The 26,513-nt window shown below is 35.3% G+C and overlaps 2 protein-coding genes and 1 long non-coding RNA gene across 5 annotated transcripts; all 3 read right to left on the bottom strand.

The window, feature by feature from the left end:
• Positions 1-1,745: 1,745 nt before the first annotated feature.
• Positions 1,746-3,883, bottom strand: LOC126367280 (uncharacterized). The gene is made up of 3 exons (XM_050010713.1): positions 3,700-3,883; positions 3,320-3,618; positions 1,746-2,607 (listed from the first exon to the last, which is right to left on the bottom strand). Exons 1-3 carry the CDS (start codon positions 3,758-3,760, stop codon positions 2,527-2,529), a joined length of 441 nt encoding a protein of 146 aa, XP_049866670.1. The 5' UTR covers positions 3,761-3,883; the 3' UTR covers positions 1,746-2,526.
• Positions 3,884-4,502: 619 nt separating this feature from the next.
• On the bottom strand, positions 4,503-8,652 carry LOC126367286 (uncharacterized). Its single transcript, XR_007566464.1, has 4 exons — positions 8,301-8,652; positions 7,315-7,461; positions 6,410-6,595; positions 4,503-5,478 (listed from the first exon to the last, which is right to left on the bottom strand). It is a non-coding gene; the product is annotated as an uncharacterized LOC126367286 (long non-coding RNA).
• A 5,930-nt stretch (positions 8,653-14,582) lies between these two features.
• On the bottom strand, positions 14,583-26,445 carry LOC126367278 (uncharacterized). Of its 3 annotated transcripts, none has more exons than XM_050010711.1 (3): positions 26,263-26,445; positions 16,157-16,455; positions 14,583-15,444 (listed from the first exon to the last, which is right to left on the bottom strand). In XM_050010711.1, exons 1-3 carry the CDS (start codon positions 26,321-26,323, stop codon positions 15,364-15,366), a joined length of 441 nt encoding a protein of 146 aa, XP_049866668.1. In that variant the 5' UTR covers positions 26,324-26,445; the 3' UTR covers positions 14,583-15,363. The 3 variants fall into 3 exon arrangements, with proteins under 3 accessions (XP_049866668.1, XP_049866666.1, XP_049866667.1); XM_050010709.1 differs by lacking the exon at positions 26,263-26,445 and adding an exon at positions 16,537-16,719; XM_050010710.1 differs by lacking the exons at positions 14,583-15,444; positions 16,157-16,455 and adding exons at positions 24,309-25,170; positions 25,883-26,181 and having other exon boundaries at positions 26,263-26,444.
• Between the last annotated feature and the right edge of the window lie 68 nt (positions 26,446-26,513).

Genomic DNA, 26,513 nt, shown 5'->3' on the forward strand with positions numbered 1-26,513 from the left:
GGGATTCATGTCCGGGCTTCTTGCTGGCCATTCCATAATAGAGATATCGACTTCGTTAAAATAATCTCGTACGACGCCCGCGGTGTGAGCCCTAGCATTGTCGTGCATAAATATGAAGCCGTTGCCAATAAAATGTGCATAGGGCATCACATGAGGCTCGAGACACTCTTCGACGTACCGATGACAGTTTAGTGCAGGCAGACGTGGCCCAGACACGAAAGCAAGCTCTGTCTTACCGTCGGCGCTGATTCCTCCCCAAACCGTCCACGAACCGCCACCATAGCTGACCTTTTCTTCAATGCAGCATTGTGCATAGCGTTCTCCGTCTCTTCTGTAGACCTTGTTCCTTCCGTCGTTACCATACAGCATAATTTTACACTCATCAGAAAAGAGAACTTTGCTCCACTGTAGATATGACCAATTTAGGTGCTCACGTGCAAAGTTAAGGCGCGCTCTTCGATGGTCTGCAGTTAATTTCGGCCCATTTGCTGGCTTATGCGGTACCAGTCCACGATCCTTCAACCTTCTTCTAATTGTAGAGTCACTTACAGCCACCCTTCGTACAACACGAAGCCGCTGCTGCAGTTGAAAAGCGTTAAGGCGTCGATTTCTTAAAGAAGTTGTTACAATAAATCGATCATCTCGCTCAGAAGTGACCCGATTCCTGCCAGATCCTGAACGGCGCGTGAACAAACCAGTCTCCCGATAACGTTTATAGACTCTATGAACAGATGACAGGCTTAGATGCAGTCTTGCAGCCACAACACGCTGACTAAGGCCAGAATCCAGCAATGCCACAACTTGGGCGGCTTCTGTGGGCGAAGTATCCATACGTTTTAGAAAAAAAAACCTTTTTTCAGACGTCCCAAAGTCACAGTATTGAAATAAAAAACAAAAAGTTTAAGGATAGGCGCCAATTTTTAGTTTTTAAACGCTAAATGTACTCCAACCCTAAACACACATTTGTCTCAAAACAGTGATTCATTTCGTTTATAAGATAAACAAATGAAATTCTAATTTTGAATTTAGAATTTTCGCTTATTACTGTAATGGCCAAACTGCCAGCTATACATTTATGTATTTTTTTTCATCGTATGAATTCTTTTTTGTGTTAAATTCGGACAGAAACAATGAAAACGGAAGTGTTTCGATTTTTTTGATGAGAAGTGTATATATAAATAAATATAACACATGACTTGGCTGTATGGGCTATGATCCCTTTGCCTGTCCTACGGACAAAATAATCAAAAAAAAAAAGTAACTCATATAAAAAAAATCTAATAAGTTCGGAGTAGTGTTGCCGAAAAATCGATAGTTTTACTATCGATAGTAAACAGCCAAAATCATCTACCCAATCGATAGGCCTATCGATAGTATCGATAGCTCTTTTTTGGCGATACTATTGATAAGCACCGATAGTATCGATACTATCTATGCTTTTGACTGAAATGTACCTACTTAACTTCTAATGTTCTGGGTGATAAAAAACCCGAATGTACTAAGTAGGTAACATTCTTACATATCTGAATTTATAGAACCATGCCGATCTAGGTTTCAAGCAAGTTCCATTTGTCCACATTTCGGCCATAAAGTCATTAATTATGTTGACTAAACACTGGTGCTAATTTCTGTAAATACCTTTCCTTTTCGACGGATATGAAAATGACGGATATAACTTAAAATAAAATTAGGCGGTGTCTGCAGGAATCAGGGCCACTGAACACTTAAATAAAACTAAACATAAATATAGAAAATTGAAAATTTAATGAAAAATAATGTAGATTCTCAATTGACAAGTCAATGTGTTTATGTAAAATTACACTCTGTATATAAATCAATTTATATGCATATAAATAATATCATGTCATGATTATAATTATAACATACAGCAGTTAGGCAGTTTATGTTTATGTTATGATTATAATTATATTTTTATATAATTATCACTAACAAAGGCAGTATGTTATCTAGATTATCCACTCATTATTCTATTCTAAAGACTAAATATTTTTTAATAAAATTGGACGGAAGGTGACTACTATCTGGATTAGGTGGCTCATACAACTTGATAAAGTGATCATAGATCTTGATCAAGATTTATGTGTATGTTCCACCCAAGTGTCGTAAAAAATCATGAATAATCTAGTAATGTGCAATAGCAGTTATTATTTACACCTAAACATAAGTATTCTTACGATAAGCAAGCAAATGTTAAAGTTCACTAGATAAAATATAAGTACAATATTCTCTACAAAAATAATAGTATACATTAAATCAAATCCAAAAATAATATAAAGAGAAAATTGATACAAGGAAAATAACCCATTATCAAAAAGGTACCTGATATGTAAGGTCCTATTAGATATCTTAAAAATAATCAGAGCATACTTTAGCTCTAAAGGATGGATGGATGTTTGCTTGTGATTTTAATTCTTCACATAAAGTGCCATCAACAACTTTCTGTAGGTATGTTGTATAAGACATGTTTGTTATACCATTCTATTATAAGATTTGTGACTTGTGTTGTTATGCTCTATACACTAAAGATAAGAGTACTGTTGATCCTATTAACAAACTCACTGAAGACTGCACTGTTATGCTGCCACTCTGAAAATAAGAAATTAATGTTTTTAACTATTATAATTATAATATTGCTTATAGGTAATTTTATAAGATATCTATTAATCTAACCAAAAGGCAAATAAATCTACCCTAACACCACACTACAACTCAAATAAAAAGAAATCTAAAAAACACTCAACAAAGATGAATGAATACATTCTTCTTTTTATTGTGTGGGTTGTGAGGTGGAATAGCAGCCTCATCAACCCTGGTGTCAGGGTTATGATTGAGCCTGCAAAAGCCCCTGACATGGCCCATGTAACAATTACTCACTTACATCAGTAAATAGTAACCAGGACCAACAAATAAATACATTAGAAAGCAACCATAATTCAAATATATGCTACAAAAATAATAATACTTCAACTTCATGATTTATGGCAACTGGGGGGCTAAAAAGGAAACATCGAAGCAATTCAGTTAAAAAAGCAATATTGCAATTTGACATTCGCGCATGTAAAAGTAAGTGCGCAATGCAAACAAATGTCAAATAGCAATATTGCTTTCTTAGATGAATTGCTTTGATGCGGCCATTTTAACCCCCCTTCTTCTTATTGTGTTGATGGCAAACTAAATAGCCCAAAACATGGCAACAAGTATAGCGCTATCTGCAGCGCTCATCAGATCCTCTTGCACCATTACTGCCAAAGTCAAGTATAAAAAAGACACTTGTCCATAGAAAAGCAATAATACTTACAATAATATAATAGTTGCAACGGTCTCCTTGGCAACAGTCTGAGCACACCCAGTCCTGATACCAGATGTGGGTGCACAAAGGCATGTTACGCTGTCTCGTTAGTGCACATTCAGTCTTGTTGGAACACCGCTTGGATACATAGTACTGTTTCTGAGCCCCTTGCGACCAGTAGGGCGTGCTACCCCATTTGATTTCAGTCAGACAAACATCTTGATTGTACTCGCAAGTCTTTATGGTCTTCACACATTTTTCATTGTTGTCTTCTTGATTCTCACACACATAGCACTCTAATGCAATTACTGTAACAAATAAACATTATTCATACATAAAAACAAGCACTAAAATAAAATCACTACAGTAAGGAATTATAGTTCTACTACCTTCTGCAAGAGTTAAAAGAAGTATAACTGACACAGTTCCTACAATATAATATTGTTTCATGTTGTTTAATTCAAAACGCTGTGGATAAAGGTATGGTTAATATGTATTTACTACTTTTTGTATGTTATTTACAAGTACAATACCACACCCGCTAGAACAACGCAAGGAATGAATGATTCCGATTTTTTTTATTTGTTTTCCCCGAAGGGTAAGGCAAAGGGAACTGCCCATACAGCCATGTCTGACGTATTTTTTTTCTTGATGATTAATGAAATGATGAAAGGTGATGATGATGAAACCTAAGCCCCCACCCTCGGAGTAGACTCCTACTCCGAACCCCAAACGAATTAACTCAAAAGTCCGCATAAACTTTTGAGTTATGAAGCGGCTTCCCGGCACGAAGCGAAAATAGGCAGATACACTTTGTTCATTGAATATACTCCAATATAATAACACTCGCGAATGTCTTCCGACTAACTTAATGCGATCATTAACCACAAAACACCACTTCGTATTAATTATTTAGATTACTCAATGAAGAAAGCAACTGTCCCGTTCCCGTTTCCCTCTTTACCCTACATCCCCCCGGTAAAACAGTGCTTCAGATGTTTAAGATATGGTCATTTGGGAAAATTCTGTAAAAATTCTGAAAGATGTTAAATTTGTGGTGATCAGCACAATTTTAAATCGTGCACCTCTTCATCAGACAAAGCTATCTGTGTCCACTGTCAGGGAAATCACTTGTCTATTTCGGGACAATGTCCTATAAAGAAACAAAAAATAATTGAAAATAAAAATAAAGTTATGCCGACACCTTTTTCAGATTTATTCAGCAATAAAAATAAACACTTTCCATCACTCAGCAAAACAGAAAATAGTCGGGAATTAATAAATTTAATTCTATCTAATAAAAACGCATTAACTTTGCTCACAGAATCTATAATAAAAGTTATTACATTAAACAAAGTAAACAACACAAGTATTAGCTCTCAAATGATAACAGATACAATAAAAGAAACTATTCAGCATAAAAATAAAAATCCTTCAAATTCTCAGCCCAAACAATAAATATAATGCAGTGGAACGCACAGAGTTTGTTAAGTAATAGACATGAATTTGAAAAATTTGTCTTTGATAATAACATACATATATCTATTATTAGTGAAACTTGGTTTAAATCTTGTACAATTTTTAATATTAAAGGGTACTCCACTGTCCGTAATGATTGCGGCAATGACCACAATGGAGTAGCCATTCTAATACATAAAAGTCTAGTATTTCGTAAATTAGACACTTTATTTGATGACTCACTACAAAACGTTGTAGTTCAGGTTCAAATTGATCAAAAATACATATCTATCGCTAGTTTTTACAGTCCAGGTAATTGTAATCCTACCTTTAATAAAGGTAGATTTGACAATTTGATTCGGAGTATTCCAAAACCGTTGATTATTGCAGGCGATTTCAATGCACATCACACCATTTGGGGGTGTGGTAGTATTGATACACGAGGCAGAAGCGTCTTGGACTCCATGGATGAGAATGAATTGGTTCTCTTGAATGACGGACGTGCAACGACAACAGGTACCCTTAGTTGGCGGCCAAATGGCCTTGATTTAACATTGGTTTCCTCATCACTGGCCTTGTCATGTGAATGGCAGGTCATGTCAGATCCCTTAGGTGGTAGCTATCATCTACCCACTTTGACGAAGTATTATTTTACATCTTCTCCTTCAGTTGCTACAGACTCTTCGGCGAACATCCCGCCTCACGCCAACCTGAAAATGGTAGATTGGGAGCTATATGAGAAACGTGTAAATGAGTTGTTATCCGAATTTCGAATTGATGTTTGTAATTTAATTGAGAGCTGTAACAATTTCTGCAATATCATCATTTCTACTATAAATGAATGTGTAGTATGTTCAAGGTCTGGCAGTACTAGCAAAGTTATTTCACCCTCAACTTCTCATAATAATAAACATAGAACTAAAAATCTAATCCCTCTAATCTGGTGGAACGAAAAATGTACTAAAAGTGTAAATAATTGTAAACATGCATATTTAGAATTTAAATTAAATCCTTGTGTCGATACTTTTATCAACTTCAAGCGAGCGCAAGCCCTTAAAAAACGCACATTAAAGCAGGAACGTAAATCGTCATGGGAAAATTTTTGTATATCTATTTCCAGACTAACACCAATGAAACTAATTTGGTCTAAAACTAGGAAATTTAATAAAACCTTTTCAACACGCAGTGAGTTTTCTAGTCAAGCCTGGGTATTTCAGTTTTTGCGCAAGTATACTCCTGACACAGCTGAAAAATTGTCTGACAATAATCACTTTAATATATTATTAAGTTCCACGAATTCTTTTCTAGCAACAGTCTTTTCTATTGAAGAATTAAAATCAGCCTTAAGATCTCGTAAGGATACAGCATGTGGCCTGGATTGGGTGTCATACAAAATGCCTAAATTACAAAATCCATCCAGTATGTTATTATTCTTGAATTTACTAAATTATCTGTGGCAAAACGGCTTAATCCCTGAACAATGGAAGACAGATTGTATAGTGCCTATTTTAAAACCTGGCAAGGATAGTAGCCATGCTGATTCATATCGTCCTATAACACTAAGTTCTTGTGTTGGTAAAATAGCTGAACAACTGATTAAACAGCGTTTGGAATTCTTCATTGAAAGCAATAGTATCTTACCAGCTAATCAATTTGGCTTTCGTCGAGGACGGTCGGCGCGGGAAAGCCTGAGTCACTTTTGTCTGGATGTCCGTGATGCTCTGTCTCGTGATCAGAGTTTGGGTTGTATTTTCTTCGATGTTGTTGGCGCTTTTAATAATGTTAATTTGGATATTTTAACAACTGTTCTGTCTTCATTGCAGTTGTCTGGAAAAATAATTAATTGGATATTTAATTTCTTGCATGGTCGAAAAATCTTTATTAAACATGATAATCAGTTAATTGGTCCTAGAAATTCCTTCAAAGGAGTATCTCAAGGTGGGATTTTAAGCCCATTGTTGTTCATACTGTATATTCATAAATTAAATTTAGTTTTAGGCAGTGAAACTCAAAATTTACAATTTGCTGATGACTTGGCTGTGTATTGTTCTGGTACTGAGTTGCCTGATATTCTAGGGAAACTTAATGCTGCTCTCTTAAACTTGCAGACTTATTTTGAAAGTCTTGGTTTAGAGATCAGCACTGACAAAAGTAAAGTAGTTATCTTTTCTAAAAAAATGGTTAAAACGTCAAGTGTTAAACTTTATTATAATAATAGATTGCTGCCTGTTGATAATACAGTTAAGTTTTTGGGTGTTTTATTTCAGCATAATTTTAAGTTTGAAAAATATCTCGATTGCTTAACAACTCGTGCATCCAAATCCTGTAATATATTAAAATCTTTAACTGGTACCTATTGGGGTGCAGATCCCAAAATTTTATTGATTCTTTATAAATCTATTGTAAGAAGTCATTTTGAATATGCTTTTTTTTGCTTTTCTAGTGTAAGTAAATTTGTTGAAAAATTAGAAAAGATTCAGATGCATTTATTCTTGGTGCAATGTGCTCCACCCCCATCATATCGATGCAGGTGGAATGTAATGTACCTCCTTTGTTAAGCAGGTTCAAATATCTCATCTTTAAGTTTCTATTGAAAATTTCTTCTATTAAAAATCATCCTTTGCTTCTGAAGTTGCAGTCTTCTTCCTCAAGAATTAGTAGTTCATATTTTGGTTCCCTTGGGCAGCTTCTGCCTGAAATTATAAATTTACAAAAAGATTTTAATTTGTATTCAAGTTCTTTATGGCCTTGCTATGAGAACTCTTTTGATTCTAAATTCTTTCCAATGAAAATTGATATAAATTCATCTTTGAAATGTAAGGAAGATGTATATTCTTTTTCGAATGGTTGGTCTGATCATCATCAGGTTTATACTGACGGTGCCAAAAATAGCAAATCTGTTTCTGCTGCAATTTATGATGCCCATGCTAAGGGGGGACATGGGTATAAACTGCCTTCATTTGTCAGTAGCTATACAGCTGAATGTTTGGCTATTCTAATAGCTTTAGATTATATTGAGTCTCAGGATGGCAACAAGTGGCTAATAGTTTCAGATTGTATGAGTGTTCTTCAAGCTCTTAATAATTCCAACCTTACTAGTCATACCAACTACATAATCTATGACATAAGGGAAAAATATAAAAATCTGTCAATAAACAATAAAAATATAATATTGACTTGGACACCGTCACACATTGGTGTGGTTGGTAATGAGCAGGCAGACTTTTTTGCCAGATCCATAACAAATAGTTCCCAGTCTCACCCCATTTAAAAATGTCTTAGTTCCTGATTCTGACATCGTAGCTATTGTCAGGTCAAAGTTGAAAAATGAATTTAATGAAACATGGCAGGAAATTATTCAAACTAAAGGCAAATGGTATGCCGAAATTAATAATAGTTTATCAACACCATGGTTTACTAAAGGTACTCTGTACCCCGGTAGAAAATTTTATTCAATTATATGTCGTCTTAGACTAGGACATTGCCGTTTTAATGCCCACTTAAATAGAATCAAAATTCTCACATCACCTACTTGTAATTTCTGTAACTCTGCTGATCAGACTTTGCAACATCTTTTCTTTGATTGCAGTAGTTTCACTCTTCCCAGATTGCTTCTCATAGACCGCCTCCTGAACATATATCGTACAGCTGAAGAAATCCCGCTCTCCCTTCAGCAACTTCTCAAAAACAGGGACTGTTATAAGCCCCTCTATGAATTTGTTTTAGCAACTTTTGGAGATATTTGATTGTCTAAACATTCTTTCTTTCTTTTTGATTATTGCTTTGAAATACCTTGAATTTGAATATATTTATGTTCTTTTTTACGTTTTGACTTTCTTTTCTTTTGTGTATCTTTTGTTTTTGTTTCAATTCAATGTTGTGTTGACAGATGTCAACCGACAATACCGACATACGTTTTGTTGTTTTGTTTTAGTGTTTTAGTCTTGGATTTTACCCTTCGCCTTTCTTGATTAGGTACTTGTAGTTGTTATGTTATTGACTTATGGCTTTGTGACTTGGCTTCGGCCTTAATTTTGAAAACAATATAAGACATGGTTTCGGCCTTAATTTTGAAATCAAACTAAGACATGGCTTCGGCCTTAATTTTGAAAACAAACTAAGACTTGGCTTTGGCCTTAATTTTGAAAACAAACTAAGACTTGGCTTCGGCCTTAATTTGGAAAACAATATAAGACATGGCTTCGGCCTTAATTTTGAAAACAAAGTAAGACTTGGCTTCGGCCTTAATTTTGAAAACAAACTAACACCCGTATTCTCAGATGTCACTCAAGATTTCCTCCACTCGACTCAACCTCGGTTGAGGATTTTTGGTATTCATAGTTGACATTTACGTCCTCGACTTATGGTTCTTCCTCACTGGAGGTGAGTAAAAATTGAGGAATGAACTGTCAAATGTAAGGTACCTCGTGATCTACCTTAAGGACTACTCAACGCTTGAAATCCGTGCGAACGCTTGTTGTGACGATACTTTTTATATTACAAACTTCGATTTTTGTTATTAAAATGAGTGATAGTGACTTATATAGTGACTTTGAAGAGTTTATGGATTATGTTTATGATAATCCTTACGATTATCCGGCGCGGAAATATATCAGAGACGCTCAAAACCCTTTGGAATGTTACGACGAAGAACAATTTCAAAAACGCTTTCGATTTAGGAAAGATACTGTTGTTCATATGATATTGCCGCTGATTGGATTGCAATCAAATGTAACCAACAAAGGGTTACCTTTACCACCCATATTGCAACTACTCATAGCGTTAAGATTTTATGCTACAGGAAACTTCCAGGTAAGTTAGCCATTCAAGCATTTATATAATAACTTATCTACAGTTATAAAAAATATTTACAAAACTATTTCTGTTTCAACAGATTGTTTGCGGAGATCTGCATAAGATCAGCCAGCCAGTTGTATCAAAAATCGTGGCTAAGCTATCGAAAATATTAGCAATGAAAGTAGTTGAGTTTATCAAGTTCCCTGGAGCACACGAGAGAGCCAACGTGAAGAGAGCATTTTACCAACGTGCTCAATTCCCAGGGGTAATCGGGTGCATTGACTGCACACGTACCAATTAAAAATCCGAGTCGGGAAAATGGAGAACTTTTCAGAAATAGAAAAGGTGAGTTCTCTATAAATGTACAACTAATATGCGGGCCACAAATGTTGATTTACGACATTGTGGCGAGGTGGCCAGAATCTGCCCATGATTCCCGCATATTCAGCAACAGCCGTCGTAGTATGCGCTTTGAAGAAGGGGATTTAGCAGGAGCTGGTTTTAGGGGACAGTGGATATGCACAGTCGTCTTACACGTATACTCAGGAGCGCTTCAACAGATCCCATATCAGTACTAGAAATATTATAGAAAGGTTGAATGGGATCCTGAAAAGAAGATTTGCTTGTTTAAGCAGAAAGCTTCAGAACAAAATAAAAAATGTCCCTAACATCATCGTGGCATGTGCTGTATTGCACAATATCAGTGTTAACACTAACCAAGAAATGCCAGAACCCTTGAGGGCAAGGATAGACCCACTAACACCTGTTCCAGACAATGAACGAGGTAGTATTATAAGAGCTAGTTTTATCGCAAGACATTTTAGTTAAGTATAATTTTGTAATGTTAGTTATGTTTCCTCAGCAAAAAGAACGCCTTTTGTACCACTTGCTTCTTGTATTTAAATAATAAAGAGTTACTGTATTGTATTATGTACTAGTTTAGTTTCTATCTAGTTGTTAGATATGTATTAAATACCTATAATATTATGTTATAATTCATATAGAAAAAGTTCTTAGAAATATTCTTTAAGATTCCATTACTTGTATCATAGTTAAAATTAGTTATTGCTCCAAATACAAAGGATATGCTCAATAAAAAAAATGTAATAAAAACTATCAATTTATTTCTTTCTTTCTCTAGAAAGATGCAGCTCTGCTAGCTCTCGCTTAGCCCGGCTGCATAGCAGCAACGCCTGCGCACTTTCCTTTTCAAGGCGAGCTTTATGATATGTCTCCTCAGCTGCCTTCACGAGCCACTCCCGCTCTGCTATCCTCAATTTGTGTAGCTCCTCCTCCCTGTCCACTATCACCTGATATCTATCCTTTCGCAAGGTGAACTCCTGGTTAATTACGAGCCCGAATGTTCTTTGAAGCTGAAACGTAACAAGAAGATAATATGTTAAAACGCACGAAAGTTCACAGGCTTAATAAACACAGTTACTTATAATAAAAATATTTTTTAACCGACCCTTTTTACTCCGAAGTGAATACGTTTAACTGGCTAATATAAAAAAAGGTCACCACAAGTGCTGACAGATGGCCATCACATTCACAGATGTGAATGTAAACAAAAGATAAGAAAGCTCTAAAAACTTTTGTGGACGGTGTTGGGTCGCGCAAGATGAGCATGGGGTTTCTAGGAATTTGTTACCAATAATACATTAGAAATTATTTTAGTTACTTATAAAGCAGATTTTGTTCAACAATATTGCTATAATAAGAATACCTTGAGTTTGGGAAGGTGCTCCATAGTCATGTTCTCTCAATCCAGTTGATGGTCGACGAGGTAGCTCTACTTGTGGCTCAGGAACAGGCTCTACAAATAAACAATTCCAAATATGTTACTTAAATAAGGTTACATAAGTGTTCATTAAACACACCTCTTTCTTAAAATCTTTAAAATCTTCACACTGGTTTAAATTACTTGTAATAATAATCAAGCCTATAGTTTTGTTTAAATGTACTAGATAATCAACTTAAGAAAATATGTAAGAAAATACCTTGAATTAGAGAAGGTGGTTCATAATCGGAGAGACGAGACCCGACTGATGGACGATATGGAATATCCATTATTTCAATATCAACTTCCACAGGAATAGCTCCTGCAAAAAAGGCAAAACATAATGTATTCTGCAAAAAATATGTTGTTTATTGTGTTAGAAATAGCAAAAAATATAGCTTAGCTATTATACTTTGTATTTGGGATGGTCCTTCGCCAGGTGAGGTATTAGCGGGTGCTGCAGGGGCTGGATCTGCAGGGGCTGCAGGTGCAAATAAACAAAGCCGGTACCGCGAAATCAACTGTCAAAGTCGATTTGACAATTTGTTTGACGTTTAAATGTTCCCATAAACTACAAACGTGACCACAGCCAACAGAATTCTATCATGCTGCCAACAAAATAATACGAAAACAATGACGTCATACCTCCACTCTTCCTCACTGGAGGAAACCTCAGCTAAGGTTGAGGTGCCAACTAAGAATACCGATTTCAAGGAGATTTCGAGAATCCCTTAAGGTGGCCTTGGCTGAGGACCGAGTGAAGGCAGTTTTGAGTAAACATCTTAGAATACGGGTGTAAGACTTGGCTTCGGCCTTAATTTTGTAAACAATATAAGACTTGGCTTCGGCCTTAATTTGAAAATAATATAAGACTTGGCTTCGGCCTTAATTTTGAAAACAAACTAAGACATGGTTTCGGCCCTAATTCTGAAATCAAACAAAGAATTGGCTTATGCCTTAATTGTGTAAAAATACGCCAGACTTGATTTAGGCCTTCTATGAATTTTATAACTAAAAAAAATACTCTTCTCATCAAAAAAATCGAAACACCTTGCAAGTTTACGTTTTGTCAGGATTATCAGAAAAATGTGTACATTTAGGAATAAATGTTAAATGTCGTTTAATAGTGAGTAATATGAGCTTATCAAATCTTAATGTTAATGTTCTAAATTTAAATGAATTTTTCATAGGTTTCGTATTTTGTTAAATGAGTCATTTTTATTCCGTATGGAGTATAAAGGAAATGGATAAAACAACACAAGTAAATGAAAAAAAAAGCTAAAAAACGTTTATTTAATAACTTGTATTCCCTCCCCGAGCTCTAATTACTGCTTCCATACGGTTCTTCATCGATCGGATGAGAGTCACGATCACATGCTGTGGTATATTGTCCCATTCCTCTTGGATTGCATCTTGCAGCTGGCTAAGTGTTTCTGGGGCAGGATCTCTTGCTCGAATTCGTCTCTTTAATTCATCCCACAGATGTTCAATGGGATTCATGTCCGGGCTTCTTGCTGGCCATTCCATAATAGAGATATCGACTTCGTTAAAATAATCTCGTACGACGCCCGCGGTGTGAGCCCTAGCATTGTCGTGCATAAATATGAAGCCGTTGCCAATAAAATGTGCATAGGGCATCACATGAGGCTCGAGACACTCTTCGACGTACCGATGACAGTTTAGTGCAGGCAGACGTGGCCCAGACACGAAAGCAAGCTCTGTCTTACCGTCGGCGCTGATTCCTCCCCAAACCGTCCACGAACCGCCACCATAGCTGACCTTTTCTTCAATGCAGCATTGTGCATAGCGTTCTCCGTCTCTTCTGTAGACCTTGTTCCTTCCGTCGTTACCATACAGCATAATTTTACACTCATCAGAAAAGAGAACTTTGCTCCACTGTAGATATGACCAATTTAGGTGCTCACGTGCAAAGTTAAGGCGCGCTCTTCGATGGTCTGCAGTTAATTTCGGCCCATTTGCTGGCTTATGCGGTACCAGTCCACGATCCTTCAACCTTCTTCTAATTGTAGAGTCACTTACAGCCACCCTTCGTACAACACGAAGCCGCTGCTGCAGTTGAAAAGCGTTAAGGCGTCGATTTCTTAAAGAAGTTGTTACAATAAATCGATCATCTCGCTCAGAAGTGACCCGATTCCTGCCAGATCCTGAACGGCGCGTGAACAAACCAGTCTCCCGATAACGTTTATAGACTCTATGAACAGATGACAGGCTTAGATGCAGTCTTGCAGCCACAACACGCTGACTAAGGCCAGAATCCAGCAATGCCACAACTTGGGCGGCTTCTGTGGGCGAAGTATCCATACGTTTTAGAAAAAAAAACCTTTTTTCAGACGTCCCAAAGTCACAGTATTGAAATAAAAAACAAAAAGTTTAAGGATAGGCGCCAATTTTTAGTTTTTAAACGCTAAATGTACTCCAACCCTAAACACACATTTGTCTCAAAACAGTGATTCATTTCGTTTATAAGATAAACAAATGAAATTCTAATTTTGAATTTAGAATTTTCGCTTATTACTGTAATGGCCAAACTGCCAGCTATACATTTATGTATTTTTTTTCATCGTATGAATTCTTTTTTGTGTTAAATTCGGACAGAAACAATGAAAACGGAAGTGTTTCGATTTTTTTGATGAGAAGTGTATATATAAATAAATATAACACATGACTTGGCTGTATGGGCTATGATCCCTTTGCCTGTCCTACGGACAAAATAATCAAAAAAAAAAAAGTAACTCATATAAAAAAAATCTAATAAGTTCGGAGTAGTGTTGCCGAAAAATCGATAGTTTTACTATCGATAGTAAACAGCCAAAATCATCTACCCAATCGATAGGCCTATCGATAGTATCGATAGCTCTTTTTTGGCGATACTATTGATAAGCACCGATAGTATCGATACTATCTATGCTTTTGACTGAAATGTACCTACTTAACTTCTAATGTTCTGGGTGATAAAAAACCCGAATGTACTAAGTAGGTAACATTCTTACATATCTGAATTTATAGAACCATGCCGATCTAGGTTTCAAGCAAGTTCCATTTGTCCACATTTCGGCCATAAAGTCATTAATTATGTTGACTAAACACTGGTGCTAATTTCTGTAAATACCTTTCCTTTTCGACGGATATGAAAATGACGGATATAACTTAAAATAAAATTAGGCGGTGTCTGCAGGAATCAGGGCCACTGAACACTTAAATAAAACTAAACATAAATATAGAAAATTGAAAATTTAATGAAAAATAATGTAGATTCTCAATTGACAAGTCAATGTGTTTATGTAAAATTACACTCTGTATATAAATCAATTTATATGCATATAAATAATATCATGTCATGATTATAATTATAACATACAGCAGTTAGGCAGTTTATGTTTATGTTATGATTATAATTATATTTTTATATAATTATCACTAACAAAGGCAGTATGTTATCTAGATTATCCACTCATTATTCTATTCTAAAGACTAAATATTTTTTAATAAAATTGGACGGAAGGTGACTACTATCTGGATTAGGTGGCTCATACAACTTGATAAAGTGATCATAGATCTTGATCAAGATTTATGTGTATGTTCCACCCAAGTGTCGTAAAAAATCATGAATAATCTAGTAATGTGCAATAGCAGTTATTATTTACACCTAAACATAAGTATTCTTACGATAAGCAAGCAAATGTTAAAGTTCACTAGATAAAATATAAGTACAATATTCTCTACAAAAATAATAGTATACATTAAATCAAATCCAAAAATAATATAAAGAGAAAATTGATACAAGGAAAATAACCCATTATCAAAAAGGTACCTGATATGTAAGGTCCTATTAGATATCTTAAAAATAATCAGAGCATACTTTAGCTCTAAAGGATGGATGGATGTTTGCTTGTGATTTTAATTCTTCACATAAAGTGCCATCAACAACTTTCTGTAGGTATGTTGTATAAGACATGTTTGTTATACCATTCTATTATAAGATTTGTGACTTGTGTTGTTATGCTCTATACACTAAAGATAAGAGTAATGTTGATCCTATTAACAAACTCACTGAAGACTGCACTGTTATGCTGCCACTCTGAAAATAAGAAATTAATGTTTTTAACTATTATAATTATAATATTGCTTATAGGTAATTTTATAAGATATCTATTAATCTAACCAAAAGGCAAATAAATCTACCCTAACACCACACTACAACTCAAATAAAAAGAAATCTAAAAAACACTCAACAAAGATGAATGAATACATTCTTCTTTTTATTGTGTGGGTTGTGAGGTGGAATAGCAGCCTCATCAACCCTGGTGTCAGGGTTATGATTGAGCCTGCAAAAGCCCCTGACATGGCCCATGTAACAATTACTCACTTACATCAGTAAATAGTAACCAGGACCAACAAATAAATACATTAGAAAGCAACCATAATTCAAATATATGCTACAAAAATAATAATACTTCAACTTCATGATTTATGGCAACTGGGGGGCTAAAAAGGAAACATCGAAGCAATTCAGTTAAAAAAGCAATATTGCAATTTGACATTCGCGCATGTAAAAGTAAGTGCGCAATGCAAACAAATGTCAAATAGCAATATTGCTTTCTTAGATGAATTGCTTTGATGCGGCCATTTTAACCCCCCTTCTTCTTATTGTGTTGATGGCAAACTAAATAGCCCAAAACATGGCAACAAGTATAGCGCTATCTGCAGCGCTCATCAGATCCTCTTGCACCATTACTGCCAAAGTCAAGTATAAAAAAGACACTTGTCCATAGAAAAGCAATAATACTTACAATAATATAATAGTTGCAACGGTCTCCTTGGCAACAGTCTGAGCACACCCAGTCCTGATACCAGATGTGGGTGCACAAAGGCATGTTACGCTGTCTCGTTAGTGCACATTCAGTCTTGTTGGAACACCGCTTGGATACATAGTACTGTTTCTGAGCCCCTTGCGACCAGTAGGGCGTGCTACCCCATTTGATTTCAGTCAGACAAACATCTTGATTGTACTCGCAAGTCTTTATGGTCTTCACACATTTTTCATTGTTGTCTTCTTGATTCTCACACACATAGCACTCTAATGCAATTACTGTAACAAATAAACATTATTCATACATAAAAACAAGCACTAAAATAAAATCACTACAGTAAGGAATTATAGTTCTACTACCTTCTGCAAGAGTTAAAAGAAGTATAACTGACACAGTTCCTACAATATAATATTGTTTCATGTTGTTTAATTCAAAACGCTGTGGATAAAGGTATGGTTAATATGTATTTACTACTTTTTGTATGTTATTTACAAGTACAATACCACACCCGCTAGAACAACGCAAGGAATGAATGATTCCGATTTTTTTTATTTGTTTTCCCCGAAGGGTAAGGCAAAGGGAACTGCCCATACAGCCATGTCTGACGTATTTTTTTTCTTGATGATTAATGAAATGATGAAAGGTGATGATGATGAAACCTAAGCCCCCACCCTCGGAGTAGACTCCTACTCCGAACCCCAAACGAATTAACTCAAAAGTCCGCATAAACTTTTGAGTTATGAAGCGGCTTCCCGGCACGAAGCGAAAATAGGCAGATACACTTTGTTCATTGAATATACTCCAATATAATAACACTCGCGAATGTCTTCCGACTAACTTAATGCGATCATTAACCACAAAACACCACTTCGTATTAATTATTTAGATTACTCAATGAAGAAAGCAACTGTCCCGTTCCCGTTTCCCTCTTTACCCTACATCCCCCCGGTAAAACAGTGCTTCAGATGTTTAAGATATGGTCATTTGGGAAAATTCTGTAAAAATTCTGAAAGATGTTAAATTTGTGGTGATCAGCACAATTTTAAATCGTGCACCTCTTCATCAGACAAAGCTATCTGTGTCCACTGTCAGGGAAATCACTTGTCTATTTCGGGACAATGTCCTATAAAGAAACAAAAAATAATTGAAAATAAAAATAAAGTTATGCCGACACCTTTTTCAGATTTATTCAGCAATAAAAATAAACACTTTCCATCACTCAGCAAAACAGAAAATAGTCGGGAATTAATAAATTTAATTCTATCTAATAAAAACGCATTAACTTTGCTCACAGAATCTATAATAAAAGTTATTACATTAAACAAAGTAAACAACACAAGTATTAGCTCTCAAATGATAACAGATACAATAAAAGAAACTATTCAGCATAAAAATAAAAATCCTTCAAATTCTCAGCCCAAACAATAAATATAATGCAGTGGAACGCACAGAGTTTGTTAAGTAATAGACATGAATTTGAAAAATTTGTCTTTGATAATAACATACATATATCTATTATTAGTGAAACTTGGTTTAAATCTTGTACAATTTTTAATATTAAAGGGTACTCCACTGTCCGTAATGATTGCGGCAATGACCACAATGGAGTAGCCATTCTAATACATAAAAGTCTAGTATTTCGTAAATTAGACACTTTATTTGATGACTCACTACAAAACGTTGTAGTTCAGGTTCAAATTGATCAAAAATACATATCTATCGCTAGTTTTTACAGTCCAGGTAATTGTAATCCTACCTTTAATAAAGGTAGATTTGACAATTTGATTCGGAGTATTCCAAAACCGTTGATTATTGCAGGCGATTTCAATGCACATCACACCATTTGGGGGTGTGGTAGTATTGATACACGAGGCAGAAGCGTCTTGGACTCCATGGATGAGAATGAATTGGTTCTCTTGAATGACGGACGTGCAACGACAACAGGTACCCTTAGTTGGCGGCCAAATGGCCTTGATTTAACATTGGTTTCCTCATCACTGGCCTTGTCATGTGAATGGCAGGTCATGTCAGATCCCTTAGGTGGTAGCTATCATCTACCCACTTTGACGAAGTATTATTTTACATCTTCTCCTTCAGTTGCTACAGACTCTTCGGCGAACATCCCGCCTCACGCCAACCTGAAAATGGTAGATTGGGAGCTATATGAGAAACGTGTAAATGAGTTGTTATCCGAATTTCGAATTGATGTTTGTAATTTAATTGAGAGCTGTAACAATTTCTGCAATATCATCATTTCTACTATAAATGAATGTGTAGTATGTTCAAGGTCTGGCAGTACTAGCAAAGTTATTTCACCCTCAACTTCTCATAATAATAAACATAGAACTAAAAATCTAATCCCTCTAATCTGGTGGAACGAAAAATGTACTAAAAGTGTAAATAATTGTAAACATGCATATTTAGAATTTAAATTAAATCCTTGTGTCGATACTTTTATCAACTTCAAGCGAGCGCAAGCCCTTAAAAAACGCACATTAAAGCAGGAACGTAAATCGTCATGGGAAAATTTTTGTATATCTATTTCCAGACTAACACCAATGAAACTAATTTGGTCTAAAACTAGGAAATTTAATAAAACCTTTTCAACACGCAGTGAGTTTTCTAGTCAAGCCTGGGTATTTCAGTTTTTGCGCAAGTATACTCCTGACACAGCTGAAAAATTGTCTGACAATAATCACTTTAATATATTATTAAGTTCCACGAATTCTTTTCTAGCAACAGTCTTTTCTATTGAAGAATTAAAATCAGCCTTAAGATCTCGTAAGGATACAGCATGTGGCCTGGATTGGGTGTCATACAAAATGCCTAAATTACAAAATCCATCCAGTATGTTATTATTCTTGAATTTACTAAATTATCTGTGGCAAAACGGCTTAATCCCTGAACAATGGAAGACAGATTGTATAGTGCCTATTTTAAAACCTGGCAAGGATAGTAGCCATGCTGATTCATATCGTCCTATAACACTAAGTTCTTGTGTTGGTAAAATAGCTGAACAACTGATTAAACAGCGTTTGGAATTCTTCATTGAAAGCAATAGTATCTTACCAGCTAATCAATTTGGCTTTCGTCGAGGACGGTCGGCGCGGGAAAGCCTGAGTCACTTTTGTCTGGATGTCCGTGATGCTCTGTCTCGTGATCAGAGTTTGGGTTGTATTTTCTTCGATGTTGTTGGCGCTTTTAATAATGTTAATTTGGATATTTTAACAACTGTTCTGTCTTCATTGCAGTTGTCTGGAAAAATAATTAATTGGATATTTAATTTCTTGCATGGTCGAAAAATCTTTATTAAACATGATAATCAGTTAATTGGTCCTAGAAATTCCTTCAAAGGAGTATCTCAAGGTGGGATTTTAAGCCCATTGTTGTTCATACTGTATATTCATAAATTAAATTTAGTTTTAGGCAGTGAAACTCAAAATTTACAATTTGCTGATGACTTGGCTGTGTATTGTTCTGGTACTGAGTTGCCTGATATTCTAGGGAAACTTAATGCTGCTCTCTTAAACTTGCAGACTTATTTTGAAAGTCTTGGTTTAGAGATCAGCACTGACAAAAGTAAAGTAGTTATCTTTTCTAAAAAAATGGTTAAAACGTCAAGTGTTAAACTTTATTATAATAATAGATTGCTGCCTGTTGATAATACAGTTAAGTTTTTGGGTGTTTTATTTCAGCATAATTTTAAGTTTGAAAAATATCTCGATTGCTTAACAACTCGTGCATCCAAATCCTGTAATATATTAAAATCTTTAACTGGTACCTATTGGGGTGCAGATCCCAAAATTTTATTGATTCTTTATAAATCTATTGTAAGAAGTCATTTTGAATATGCTTTTTTTTGCTTTTCTAGTGTAAGTAAATTTGTTGAAAAATTAGAAAAGATTCAGATGCATTTATTCTTGGTGCAATGTGCTCCACCCCCATCATATCGATGCAGGTGGAATGTAATGTACCTCCTTTGTTAAGCAGGTTCAAATATCTCATCTTTAAGTTTCTATTGAAAATTTCTTCTATTAAAAATCATCCTTTGCTTCTGAAGTTGCAGTCTTCTTCCTCAAGAATTAGTAGTTCATATTTTGGTTCCCTTGGGCAGCTTCTGCCTGAAATTATAAATTTACAAAAAGATTTTAATTTGTATTCAAGTTCTTTATGGCCTTGCTATGAGAACTCTTTTGATTCTAAATTCTTTCCAATGAAAATTGATATAAATTCATCTTTGAAATGTAAGGAAGATGTATATTCTTTTTCGAATGGTTGGTCTGATCATCATCAGGTTTATACTGACGGTGCCAAAAATAGCAAATCTGTTTCTGCTGCAATTTATGATGCCCATGCTAAGGGGGGACATGGGTATAAACTGCCTTCATTTGTCAGTAGCTATACAGCTGAATGTTTGGCTATTCTAATAGCTTTAGATTATATTGAGTCTCAGGATGGCAACAAGTGGCTAATAGTTTCAGATTGTATGAGTGTTCTTCAAGCTCTTAATAATTCCAACCTTACTAGTCATACCAACTACATAATCTATGACATAAGGGAAAAATATAAAAATCTGTCAATAAACAATAAAAATATAATATTGACTTGGACACCGTCACACATTGGTGTGGTTGGTAATGAGCAGGCAGACTTTTTTGCCAGATCCATAACAAATAGTTCCCAGTCTCACCCCATTTAAAAATGTCTTAGTTCCTGATTCTGACATCGTAGCTATTGTCAGGTCAAAGTTGAAAAATGAATTTAATGAAACATGGCAGGAAATTATTCAAACTAAAGGCAAATGGTATGCCGAAATTAATAATAGTTTATCAACACCATGGTTTACTAAAGGTACTCTGTACCCCGGTAGAAAATTTTATTCAATTATATGTCGTCTTAGACTAGGACATTGCCGTTTTAATGCCCACTTAAATAGAATCAAAATTCTCACATCACCTACTTGTAATTTCTGTAACTCTGCTGATCAGACTTTGCAACATCTTTTCTTTGATTGCAGTAGTTTCACTCTTCCCAGATTGCTTCTCATAGACCGCCTCCTGAACATATATCGTACAGCTGAAGAAATCCCGCTCTCCCTTCAGCAACTTCTCAAAAACAGGGACTGTTATAAGCCCCTCTATGAATTTGTTTTAGCAACTTTTGGAGATATTTGATTGTCTAAACATTCTTTCTTTCTTTTTGATTATTGCTTTGAAATACCTTGAATTTGAATATATTTATGTTCTTTTTTACGTTTTGACTTTCTTTTCTTTTGTGTATCTTTTGTTTTTGTTTCAATTCAATGTTGTGTTGACAGATGTCAACCGACAATACCGACATACGTTTTGTTGTTTTGTTTTAGTGTTTTAGTCTTGGATTTTACCCTTCGCCTTTCTTGATTAGGTACTTGTAGTTGTTATGTTATTGACTTATGGCTTTGTGACTTGGCTTCGGCCTTAATTTTGAAAACAATATAAGACATGGTTTCGGCCTTAATTTTGAAATCAAACTAAGACATGGCTTCGGCCTTAATTTTGAAAACAAACTAAGACTTGGCTTTGGCCTTAATTTTGAAAACAAACTAAGACTTGGCTTCGGCCTTAATTTGGAAAACAATATAAGACATGGCTTCGGCCTTAATTTTGAAAACAAAGTAAGACTTGGCTTCGGCCTTAATTTTGAAAACAAACTAAGACTTGGCTTCGGCCTTAATTTTGTAAACAATATAAGACTTGGCTTCGGCCTTAATTTGAAAATAATATAAGACTTGGCTTCGGCCTTAATTTTGAAAACAAACTAAGACATGGTTTCGGCCCTAATTCTGAAATCAAACAAAGAATTGGCTTATGCCTTAATTGTGTAAAAATACGCCAGACTTGATTTAGGCCTTCTATGAATTTTATAACTAAAAAAAATACTCTTCTCATCAAAAAAATCGAAACACCTTGCAAGTTTACGTTTTGTCAGGATTATCAGAAAAATGTGTACATTTAGGAATAAATGTTAAATGCCGTTTAATAGTGAGTAATATGAGCTTATCAAATCTTAATGTTAATGTTCTAAATTTAAATGAATTTTTCATAGGTTTCGTATTTTGTTAAATGAGTCATTTTTATTCCGTATGGAGTATAAAGGAAATGGATAAAACAACACAAGTAAATGAAAAAAAAAGCTAAAAAACGTTTATTTAATAACTTGTATTCCCTCCCCGAGCTCTAATTACTGCTTCCATACGGTTCTTCATCGATCGGATGAGAGTCACGATCACATGCTGTGGTATATTGTCCCATTCCTCTTGGATTGCATCTTGCAGCTGGCTAAGTGTTTCTGGGGCAGGATCTCTTGCTCGAATTCGTCTCTTTAATTCATCCCACAGATGTTCAATGGGATTCATGTCCGGGCTTCTTGCTGGCCATTCCATAATAGAGATATCGACTTCGTTAAAATAATCTCGTACGACGCCCGCGGTGTGAGCCCTAGCATTGTCGTGCATAAATATGAAGCCGTTGCCAATAAAATGTGCATAGGGCATCACATGAGGCTCGAGACACTCTTCGACGTACCGATGACAGTTTAGTGCAGGCAGACGTGGCCCAGACACGAAAGCAAGCTCTGTCTTACCGTCGGCGCTGATTCCTCCCCAAACCGTCCACGAACCGCCACCATAGCTGACCTTTTCTTCAATGCAGCATTGTGCATAGCGTTCTCCGTCTCTTCTGTAGACCTTGTTCCTTCCGTCGTTACCATACAGCATAATTTTACACTCATCAGAAAAGAGAACTTTGCTCCACTGTAGATATGACCAATTTAGGTGCTCACGTGCAAAGTTAAGGCGCGCTCTTCGATGGTCTGCAGTTAATTTCGGCCCATTTGCTGGCTTATGCGGTACCAGTCCACGATCCTTCAACCTTCTTCTAATTGTAGAGTCACTTACAGCCACCCTTCGTACAACACGAAGCCGCTGCTGCAGTTGAAAAGCGTTAAGGCGTCGATTTCTTAAAGAAGTTGTTACAATAAATCGATCATCTCGCTCAGAAGTGACCCGATTCCTGCCAGATCCTGAACGGCGCGTGAACAAACCAGTCTCCCGATAACGTTTATAGACTCTATGAACAGATGACAGGCTTAGATGCAGTCTTGCAGCCACAACACGCTGACTAAGGCCAGAATCCAGCAATGCCACAACTTGGGCGGCTTCTGTGGGCGAAGTATCCATACGTTTTAGAAAAAAAAACCTTTTTTCAGACGTCCCAAAGTCACAGTATTGAAATAAAAAACAAAAAGTTTAAGGATAGGCGCCAATTTTTAGTTTTTAAACGCTAAATGTACTCCAACCCTAAACACACATTTGTCTCAAAACAGTGATTCATTTCGTTTATAAGATAAACAAATGAAATTCTAATTTTGAATTTAGAATTTTCGCTTATTACTGTAATGGCCAAACTGCCAGCTATACATTTATGTATTTTTTTTCATCGTATGAATTCTTTTTTGTGTTAAATTCGGACAGAAACAATGAAAACGGAAGTGTTTCGATTTTTTTGATGAGAAGTGTATATATAAATAAATATAACACATGACTTGGCTGTATGGGCTATGATCCCTTTGCCTGTCCTACGGACAAAATAATCAAAAAAAAAAAAGTAACTCATATAAAAAAAATCTAATAAGTTCGGAGTAGTGTTGCCGAAAAATCGATAGTTTTACTATCGATAGTAAACAGCCAAAATCATCTACCCAATCGATAGGCCTATCGATAGTATCGATAGCTCTTTTTTGGCGATACTATTGATAAGCACCGATAGTATCGATACTATCTATGCTTTTGACTGAAATGTACCTACTTAACTTCTAATGTTCTGGGTGATAAAAAACCCGAATGTACTAAGTAGGTAACATTCTTACATATCTGAATTTATAGAACCATGCCGATCTAGGTTTCAAGCAAGTTCCATTTGTCCACATTTCGGCCATAAAGTCATTAATTATGTTGACTAAACACTGGTGCTAATTTCTGTAAATACCTTTCCTTTTCGACGGATATGAAAATGACGGATATAACTTAAAATAAAATTAGGCGGTGTCTGCAGGAATCAGGGCCACTGAACACTTAAATAAAACTAAACATAAATATAGAAAATTGAAAATTTAATGAAAAATAATGTAGATTCTCAATTGACAAGTCAATGTGTTTATGTAAAATTACACTCTGTATATAAATCAATTTATATGCATATAAATAATATCATGTCATGATTATAATTATAACATACAGCAGTTAGGCAGTTTATGTTTATGTTATGATTATAATTATATTTTTATATAATTATCACTAACAAAGGCAGTATGTTATCTAGATTATCCACTCATTATTCTATTCTAAAGACTAAATATTTTTTAATAAAATTGGACGGAAGGTGACTACTATCTGGATTAGGTGGCTCATACAACTTGATAAAGTGATCATAGATCTTGATCAAGATTTATGTGTATGTTCCACCCAAGTGTCGTAAAAAATCATGAATAATCTAGTAATGTGCAATAGCAGTTATTATTTACACCTAAACATAAGTATTCTTACGATAAGCAAGCAAATGTTAAAGTTCACTAGATAAAATATAAGTACAATATTCTCTACAAAAATAATAGTATACATTAAATCAAATCCAAAAATAATATAAAGAGAAAATTGATACAAGGAAAATAACCCATTATCAAAAAGGTACCTGATATGTAAGGTCCTATTAGATATCTTAAAAATAATCAGAGCATACTTTAGCTCTAAAGGATGGATGGATGTTTGCTTGTGATTTTAATTCTTCACATAAAGTGCCATCAACAACTTTCTGTAGGTATGTTGTATAAGACATGTTTGTTATACCATTCTATTATAAGATTTGTGACTTGTGTTGTTATGCTCTATACACTAAAGATAAGAGTAATGTTGATCCTATTAACAAACTCACTGAAGACTGCACTGTTATGCTGCCACTCTGAAAATAAGAAATTAATGTTTTTAACTATTATAATTATAATATTGCTTATAGGTAATTTTATAAGATATCTATTAATCTAACCAAAAGGCAAATAAATCTACCCTAACACCACACTACAACTCAAATAAAAAGAAATCTAAAAAACACTCAACAAAGATGAATGAATACATTCTTCTTTTTATTGTGTGGGTTGTGAGGTGGAATAGCAGCCTCATCAACCCTGGTGTCAGGGTTATGATTGAGCCTGCAAAAGCCCCTGACATGGCCCATGTAACAATTACTCACTTACATCAGTAAATAGTAACCAGGACCAACAAATAAATACATTAGAAAGCAACCATAATTCAAATATATGCTACAAAAATAATAATACTTCAACTTCATGATTTATGGCAACTGGGGGGCTAAAAAGGAAACATCGAAGCAATTCAGTTAAAAAAGCAATATTGCAATTTGACATTCGCGCATGTAAAAGTAAGTGCGCAATGCAAACAAATGTCAAATAGCAATATTGCTTTCTTAGATGAATTGCTTTGATGCGGCCATTTTAACCCCCCTTCTTCTTATTGTGTTGATGGCAAACTAAATAGCCCAAAACATGGCAACAAGTATAGCGCTATCTGCAGCGCTCATCAGATCCTCTTGCACCATTACTGCCAAAGTCAAGTATAAAAAAGACACTTGTCCATAGAAAAGCAATAATACTTACAATAATATAATAGTTGCAACGGTCTCCTTGGCAACAGTCTGAGCACACCCAGTCCTGATACCAGATGTGGGTGCACAAAGGCATGTTACGCTGTCTCGTTAGTGCACATTCAGTCTTGTTGGAACACCGCTTGGATACATAGTACTGTTTCTGAGCCCCTTGCGACCAGTAGGGCGTGCTACCCCATTTGATTTCAGTCAGACAAACATCTTGATTGTACTCGCAAGTCTTTATGGTCTTCACACATTTTTCATTGTTGTCTTCTTGATTCTCACACACATAGCACTCTAATGCAATTACTGTAACAAATAAACATTATTCATACATAAAAACAAGCACTAAAATAAAATCACTACAGTAAGGAATTATAGTTCTACTACCTTCTGCAAGAGTTAAAAGAAGTATAACTGACACAGTTCCTACAATATAATATTGTTTCATGTTGTTTAATTCAAAACGCTGTGGATAAAGGTATGGTTAATATGTATTTACTACTTTTTGTATGTTATTTACAAGTACAATACCACACCCGCTAGAACAACGCAAGGAATGAATGATTCCGATTTTTTTTATTTGTTTTCCCCGAAGGGTAAGGCAAAGGGAACTGCCCATACAGCCATGTCTGACGTAT

This window comes from Pectinophora gossypiella, chromosome 6, assembly GCF_024362695.1.
Source record: "Pectinophora gossypiella chromosome 6, ilPecGoss1.1, whole genome shotgun sequence".
In the NCBI taxonomy this organism is placed as follows: Eukaryota; Metazoa; Arthropoda; class Insecta; order Lepidoptera; family Gelechiidae; genus Pectinophora; species Pectinophora gossypiella.

What these genes read in the sequence shown, in the direction of transcription:
- LOC126367280 (XM_050010713.1), bottom strand. Translation starts at nt 3,760, where the DNA reads ATGAAACAATATTATATTGTAGGAACTGTGTCAGTTATACTTCTTTTA. An exon ending in TCTTTTAACTCTTGCAGAAG is followed by an intron (nt 3,619 to 3,699) that starts GTAGTAGAACTA and finishes TATTTGTTACAG; the next exon opens with TAATTGCATTAGAGTGCTAT. An exon ending in GTTGCAACTATTATATTATT is followed by an intron (nt 2,608 to 3,319) that starts GTAAGTATTATT and finishes TCTTATTTTCAG; the next exon opens with AGTGGCAGCATAACAGTGCA.
- LOC126367278 (XM_050010711.1), bottom strand. Translation starts at nt 26,323, where the DNA reads ATGAAACAATATTATATTGTAGGAACTGTGTCAGTTATACTTCTTTTA. An exon ending in TCTTTTAACTCTTGCAGAAG is followed by an intron (nt 16,456 to 26,262) that starts GTAGTAGAACTA and finishes TATTTGTTACAG; the next exon opens with TAATTGCATTAGAGTGCTAT. An exon ending in GTTGCAACTATTATATTATT is followed by an intron (nt 15,445 to 16,156) that starts GTAAGTATTATT and finishes TCTTATTTTCAG; the next exon opens with AGTGGCAGCATAACAGTGCA.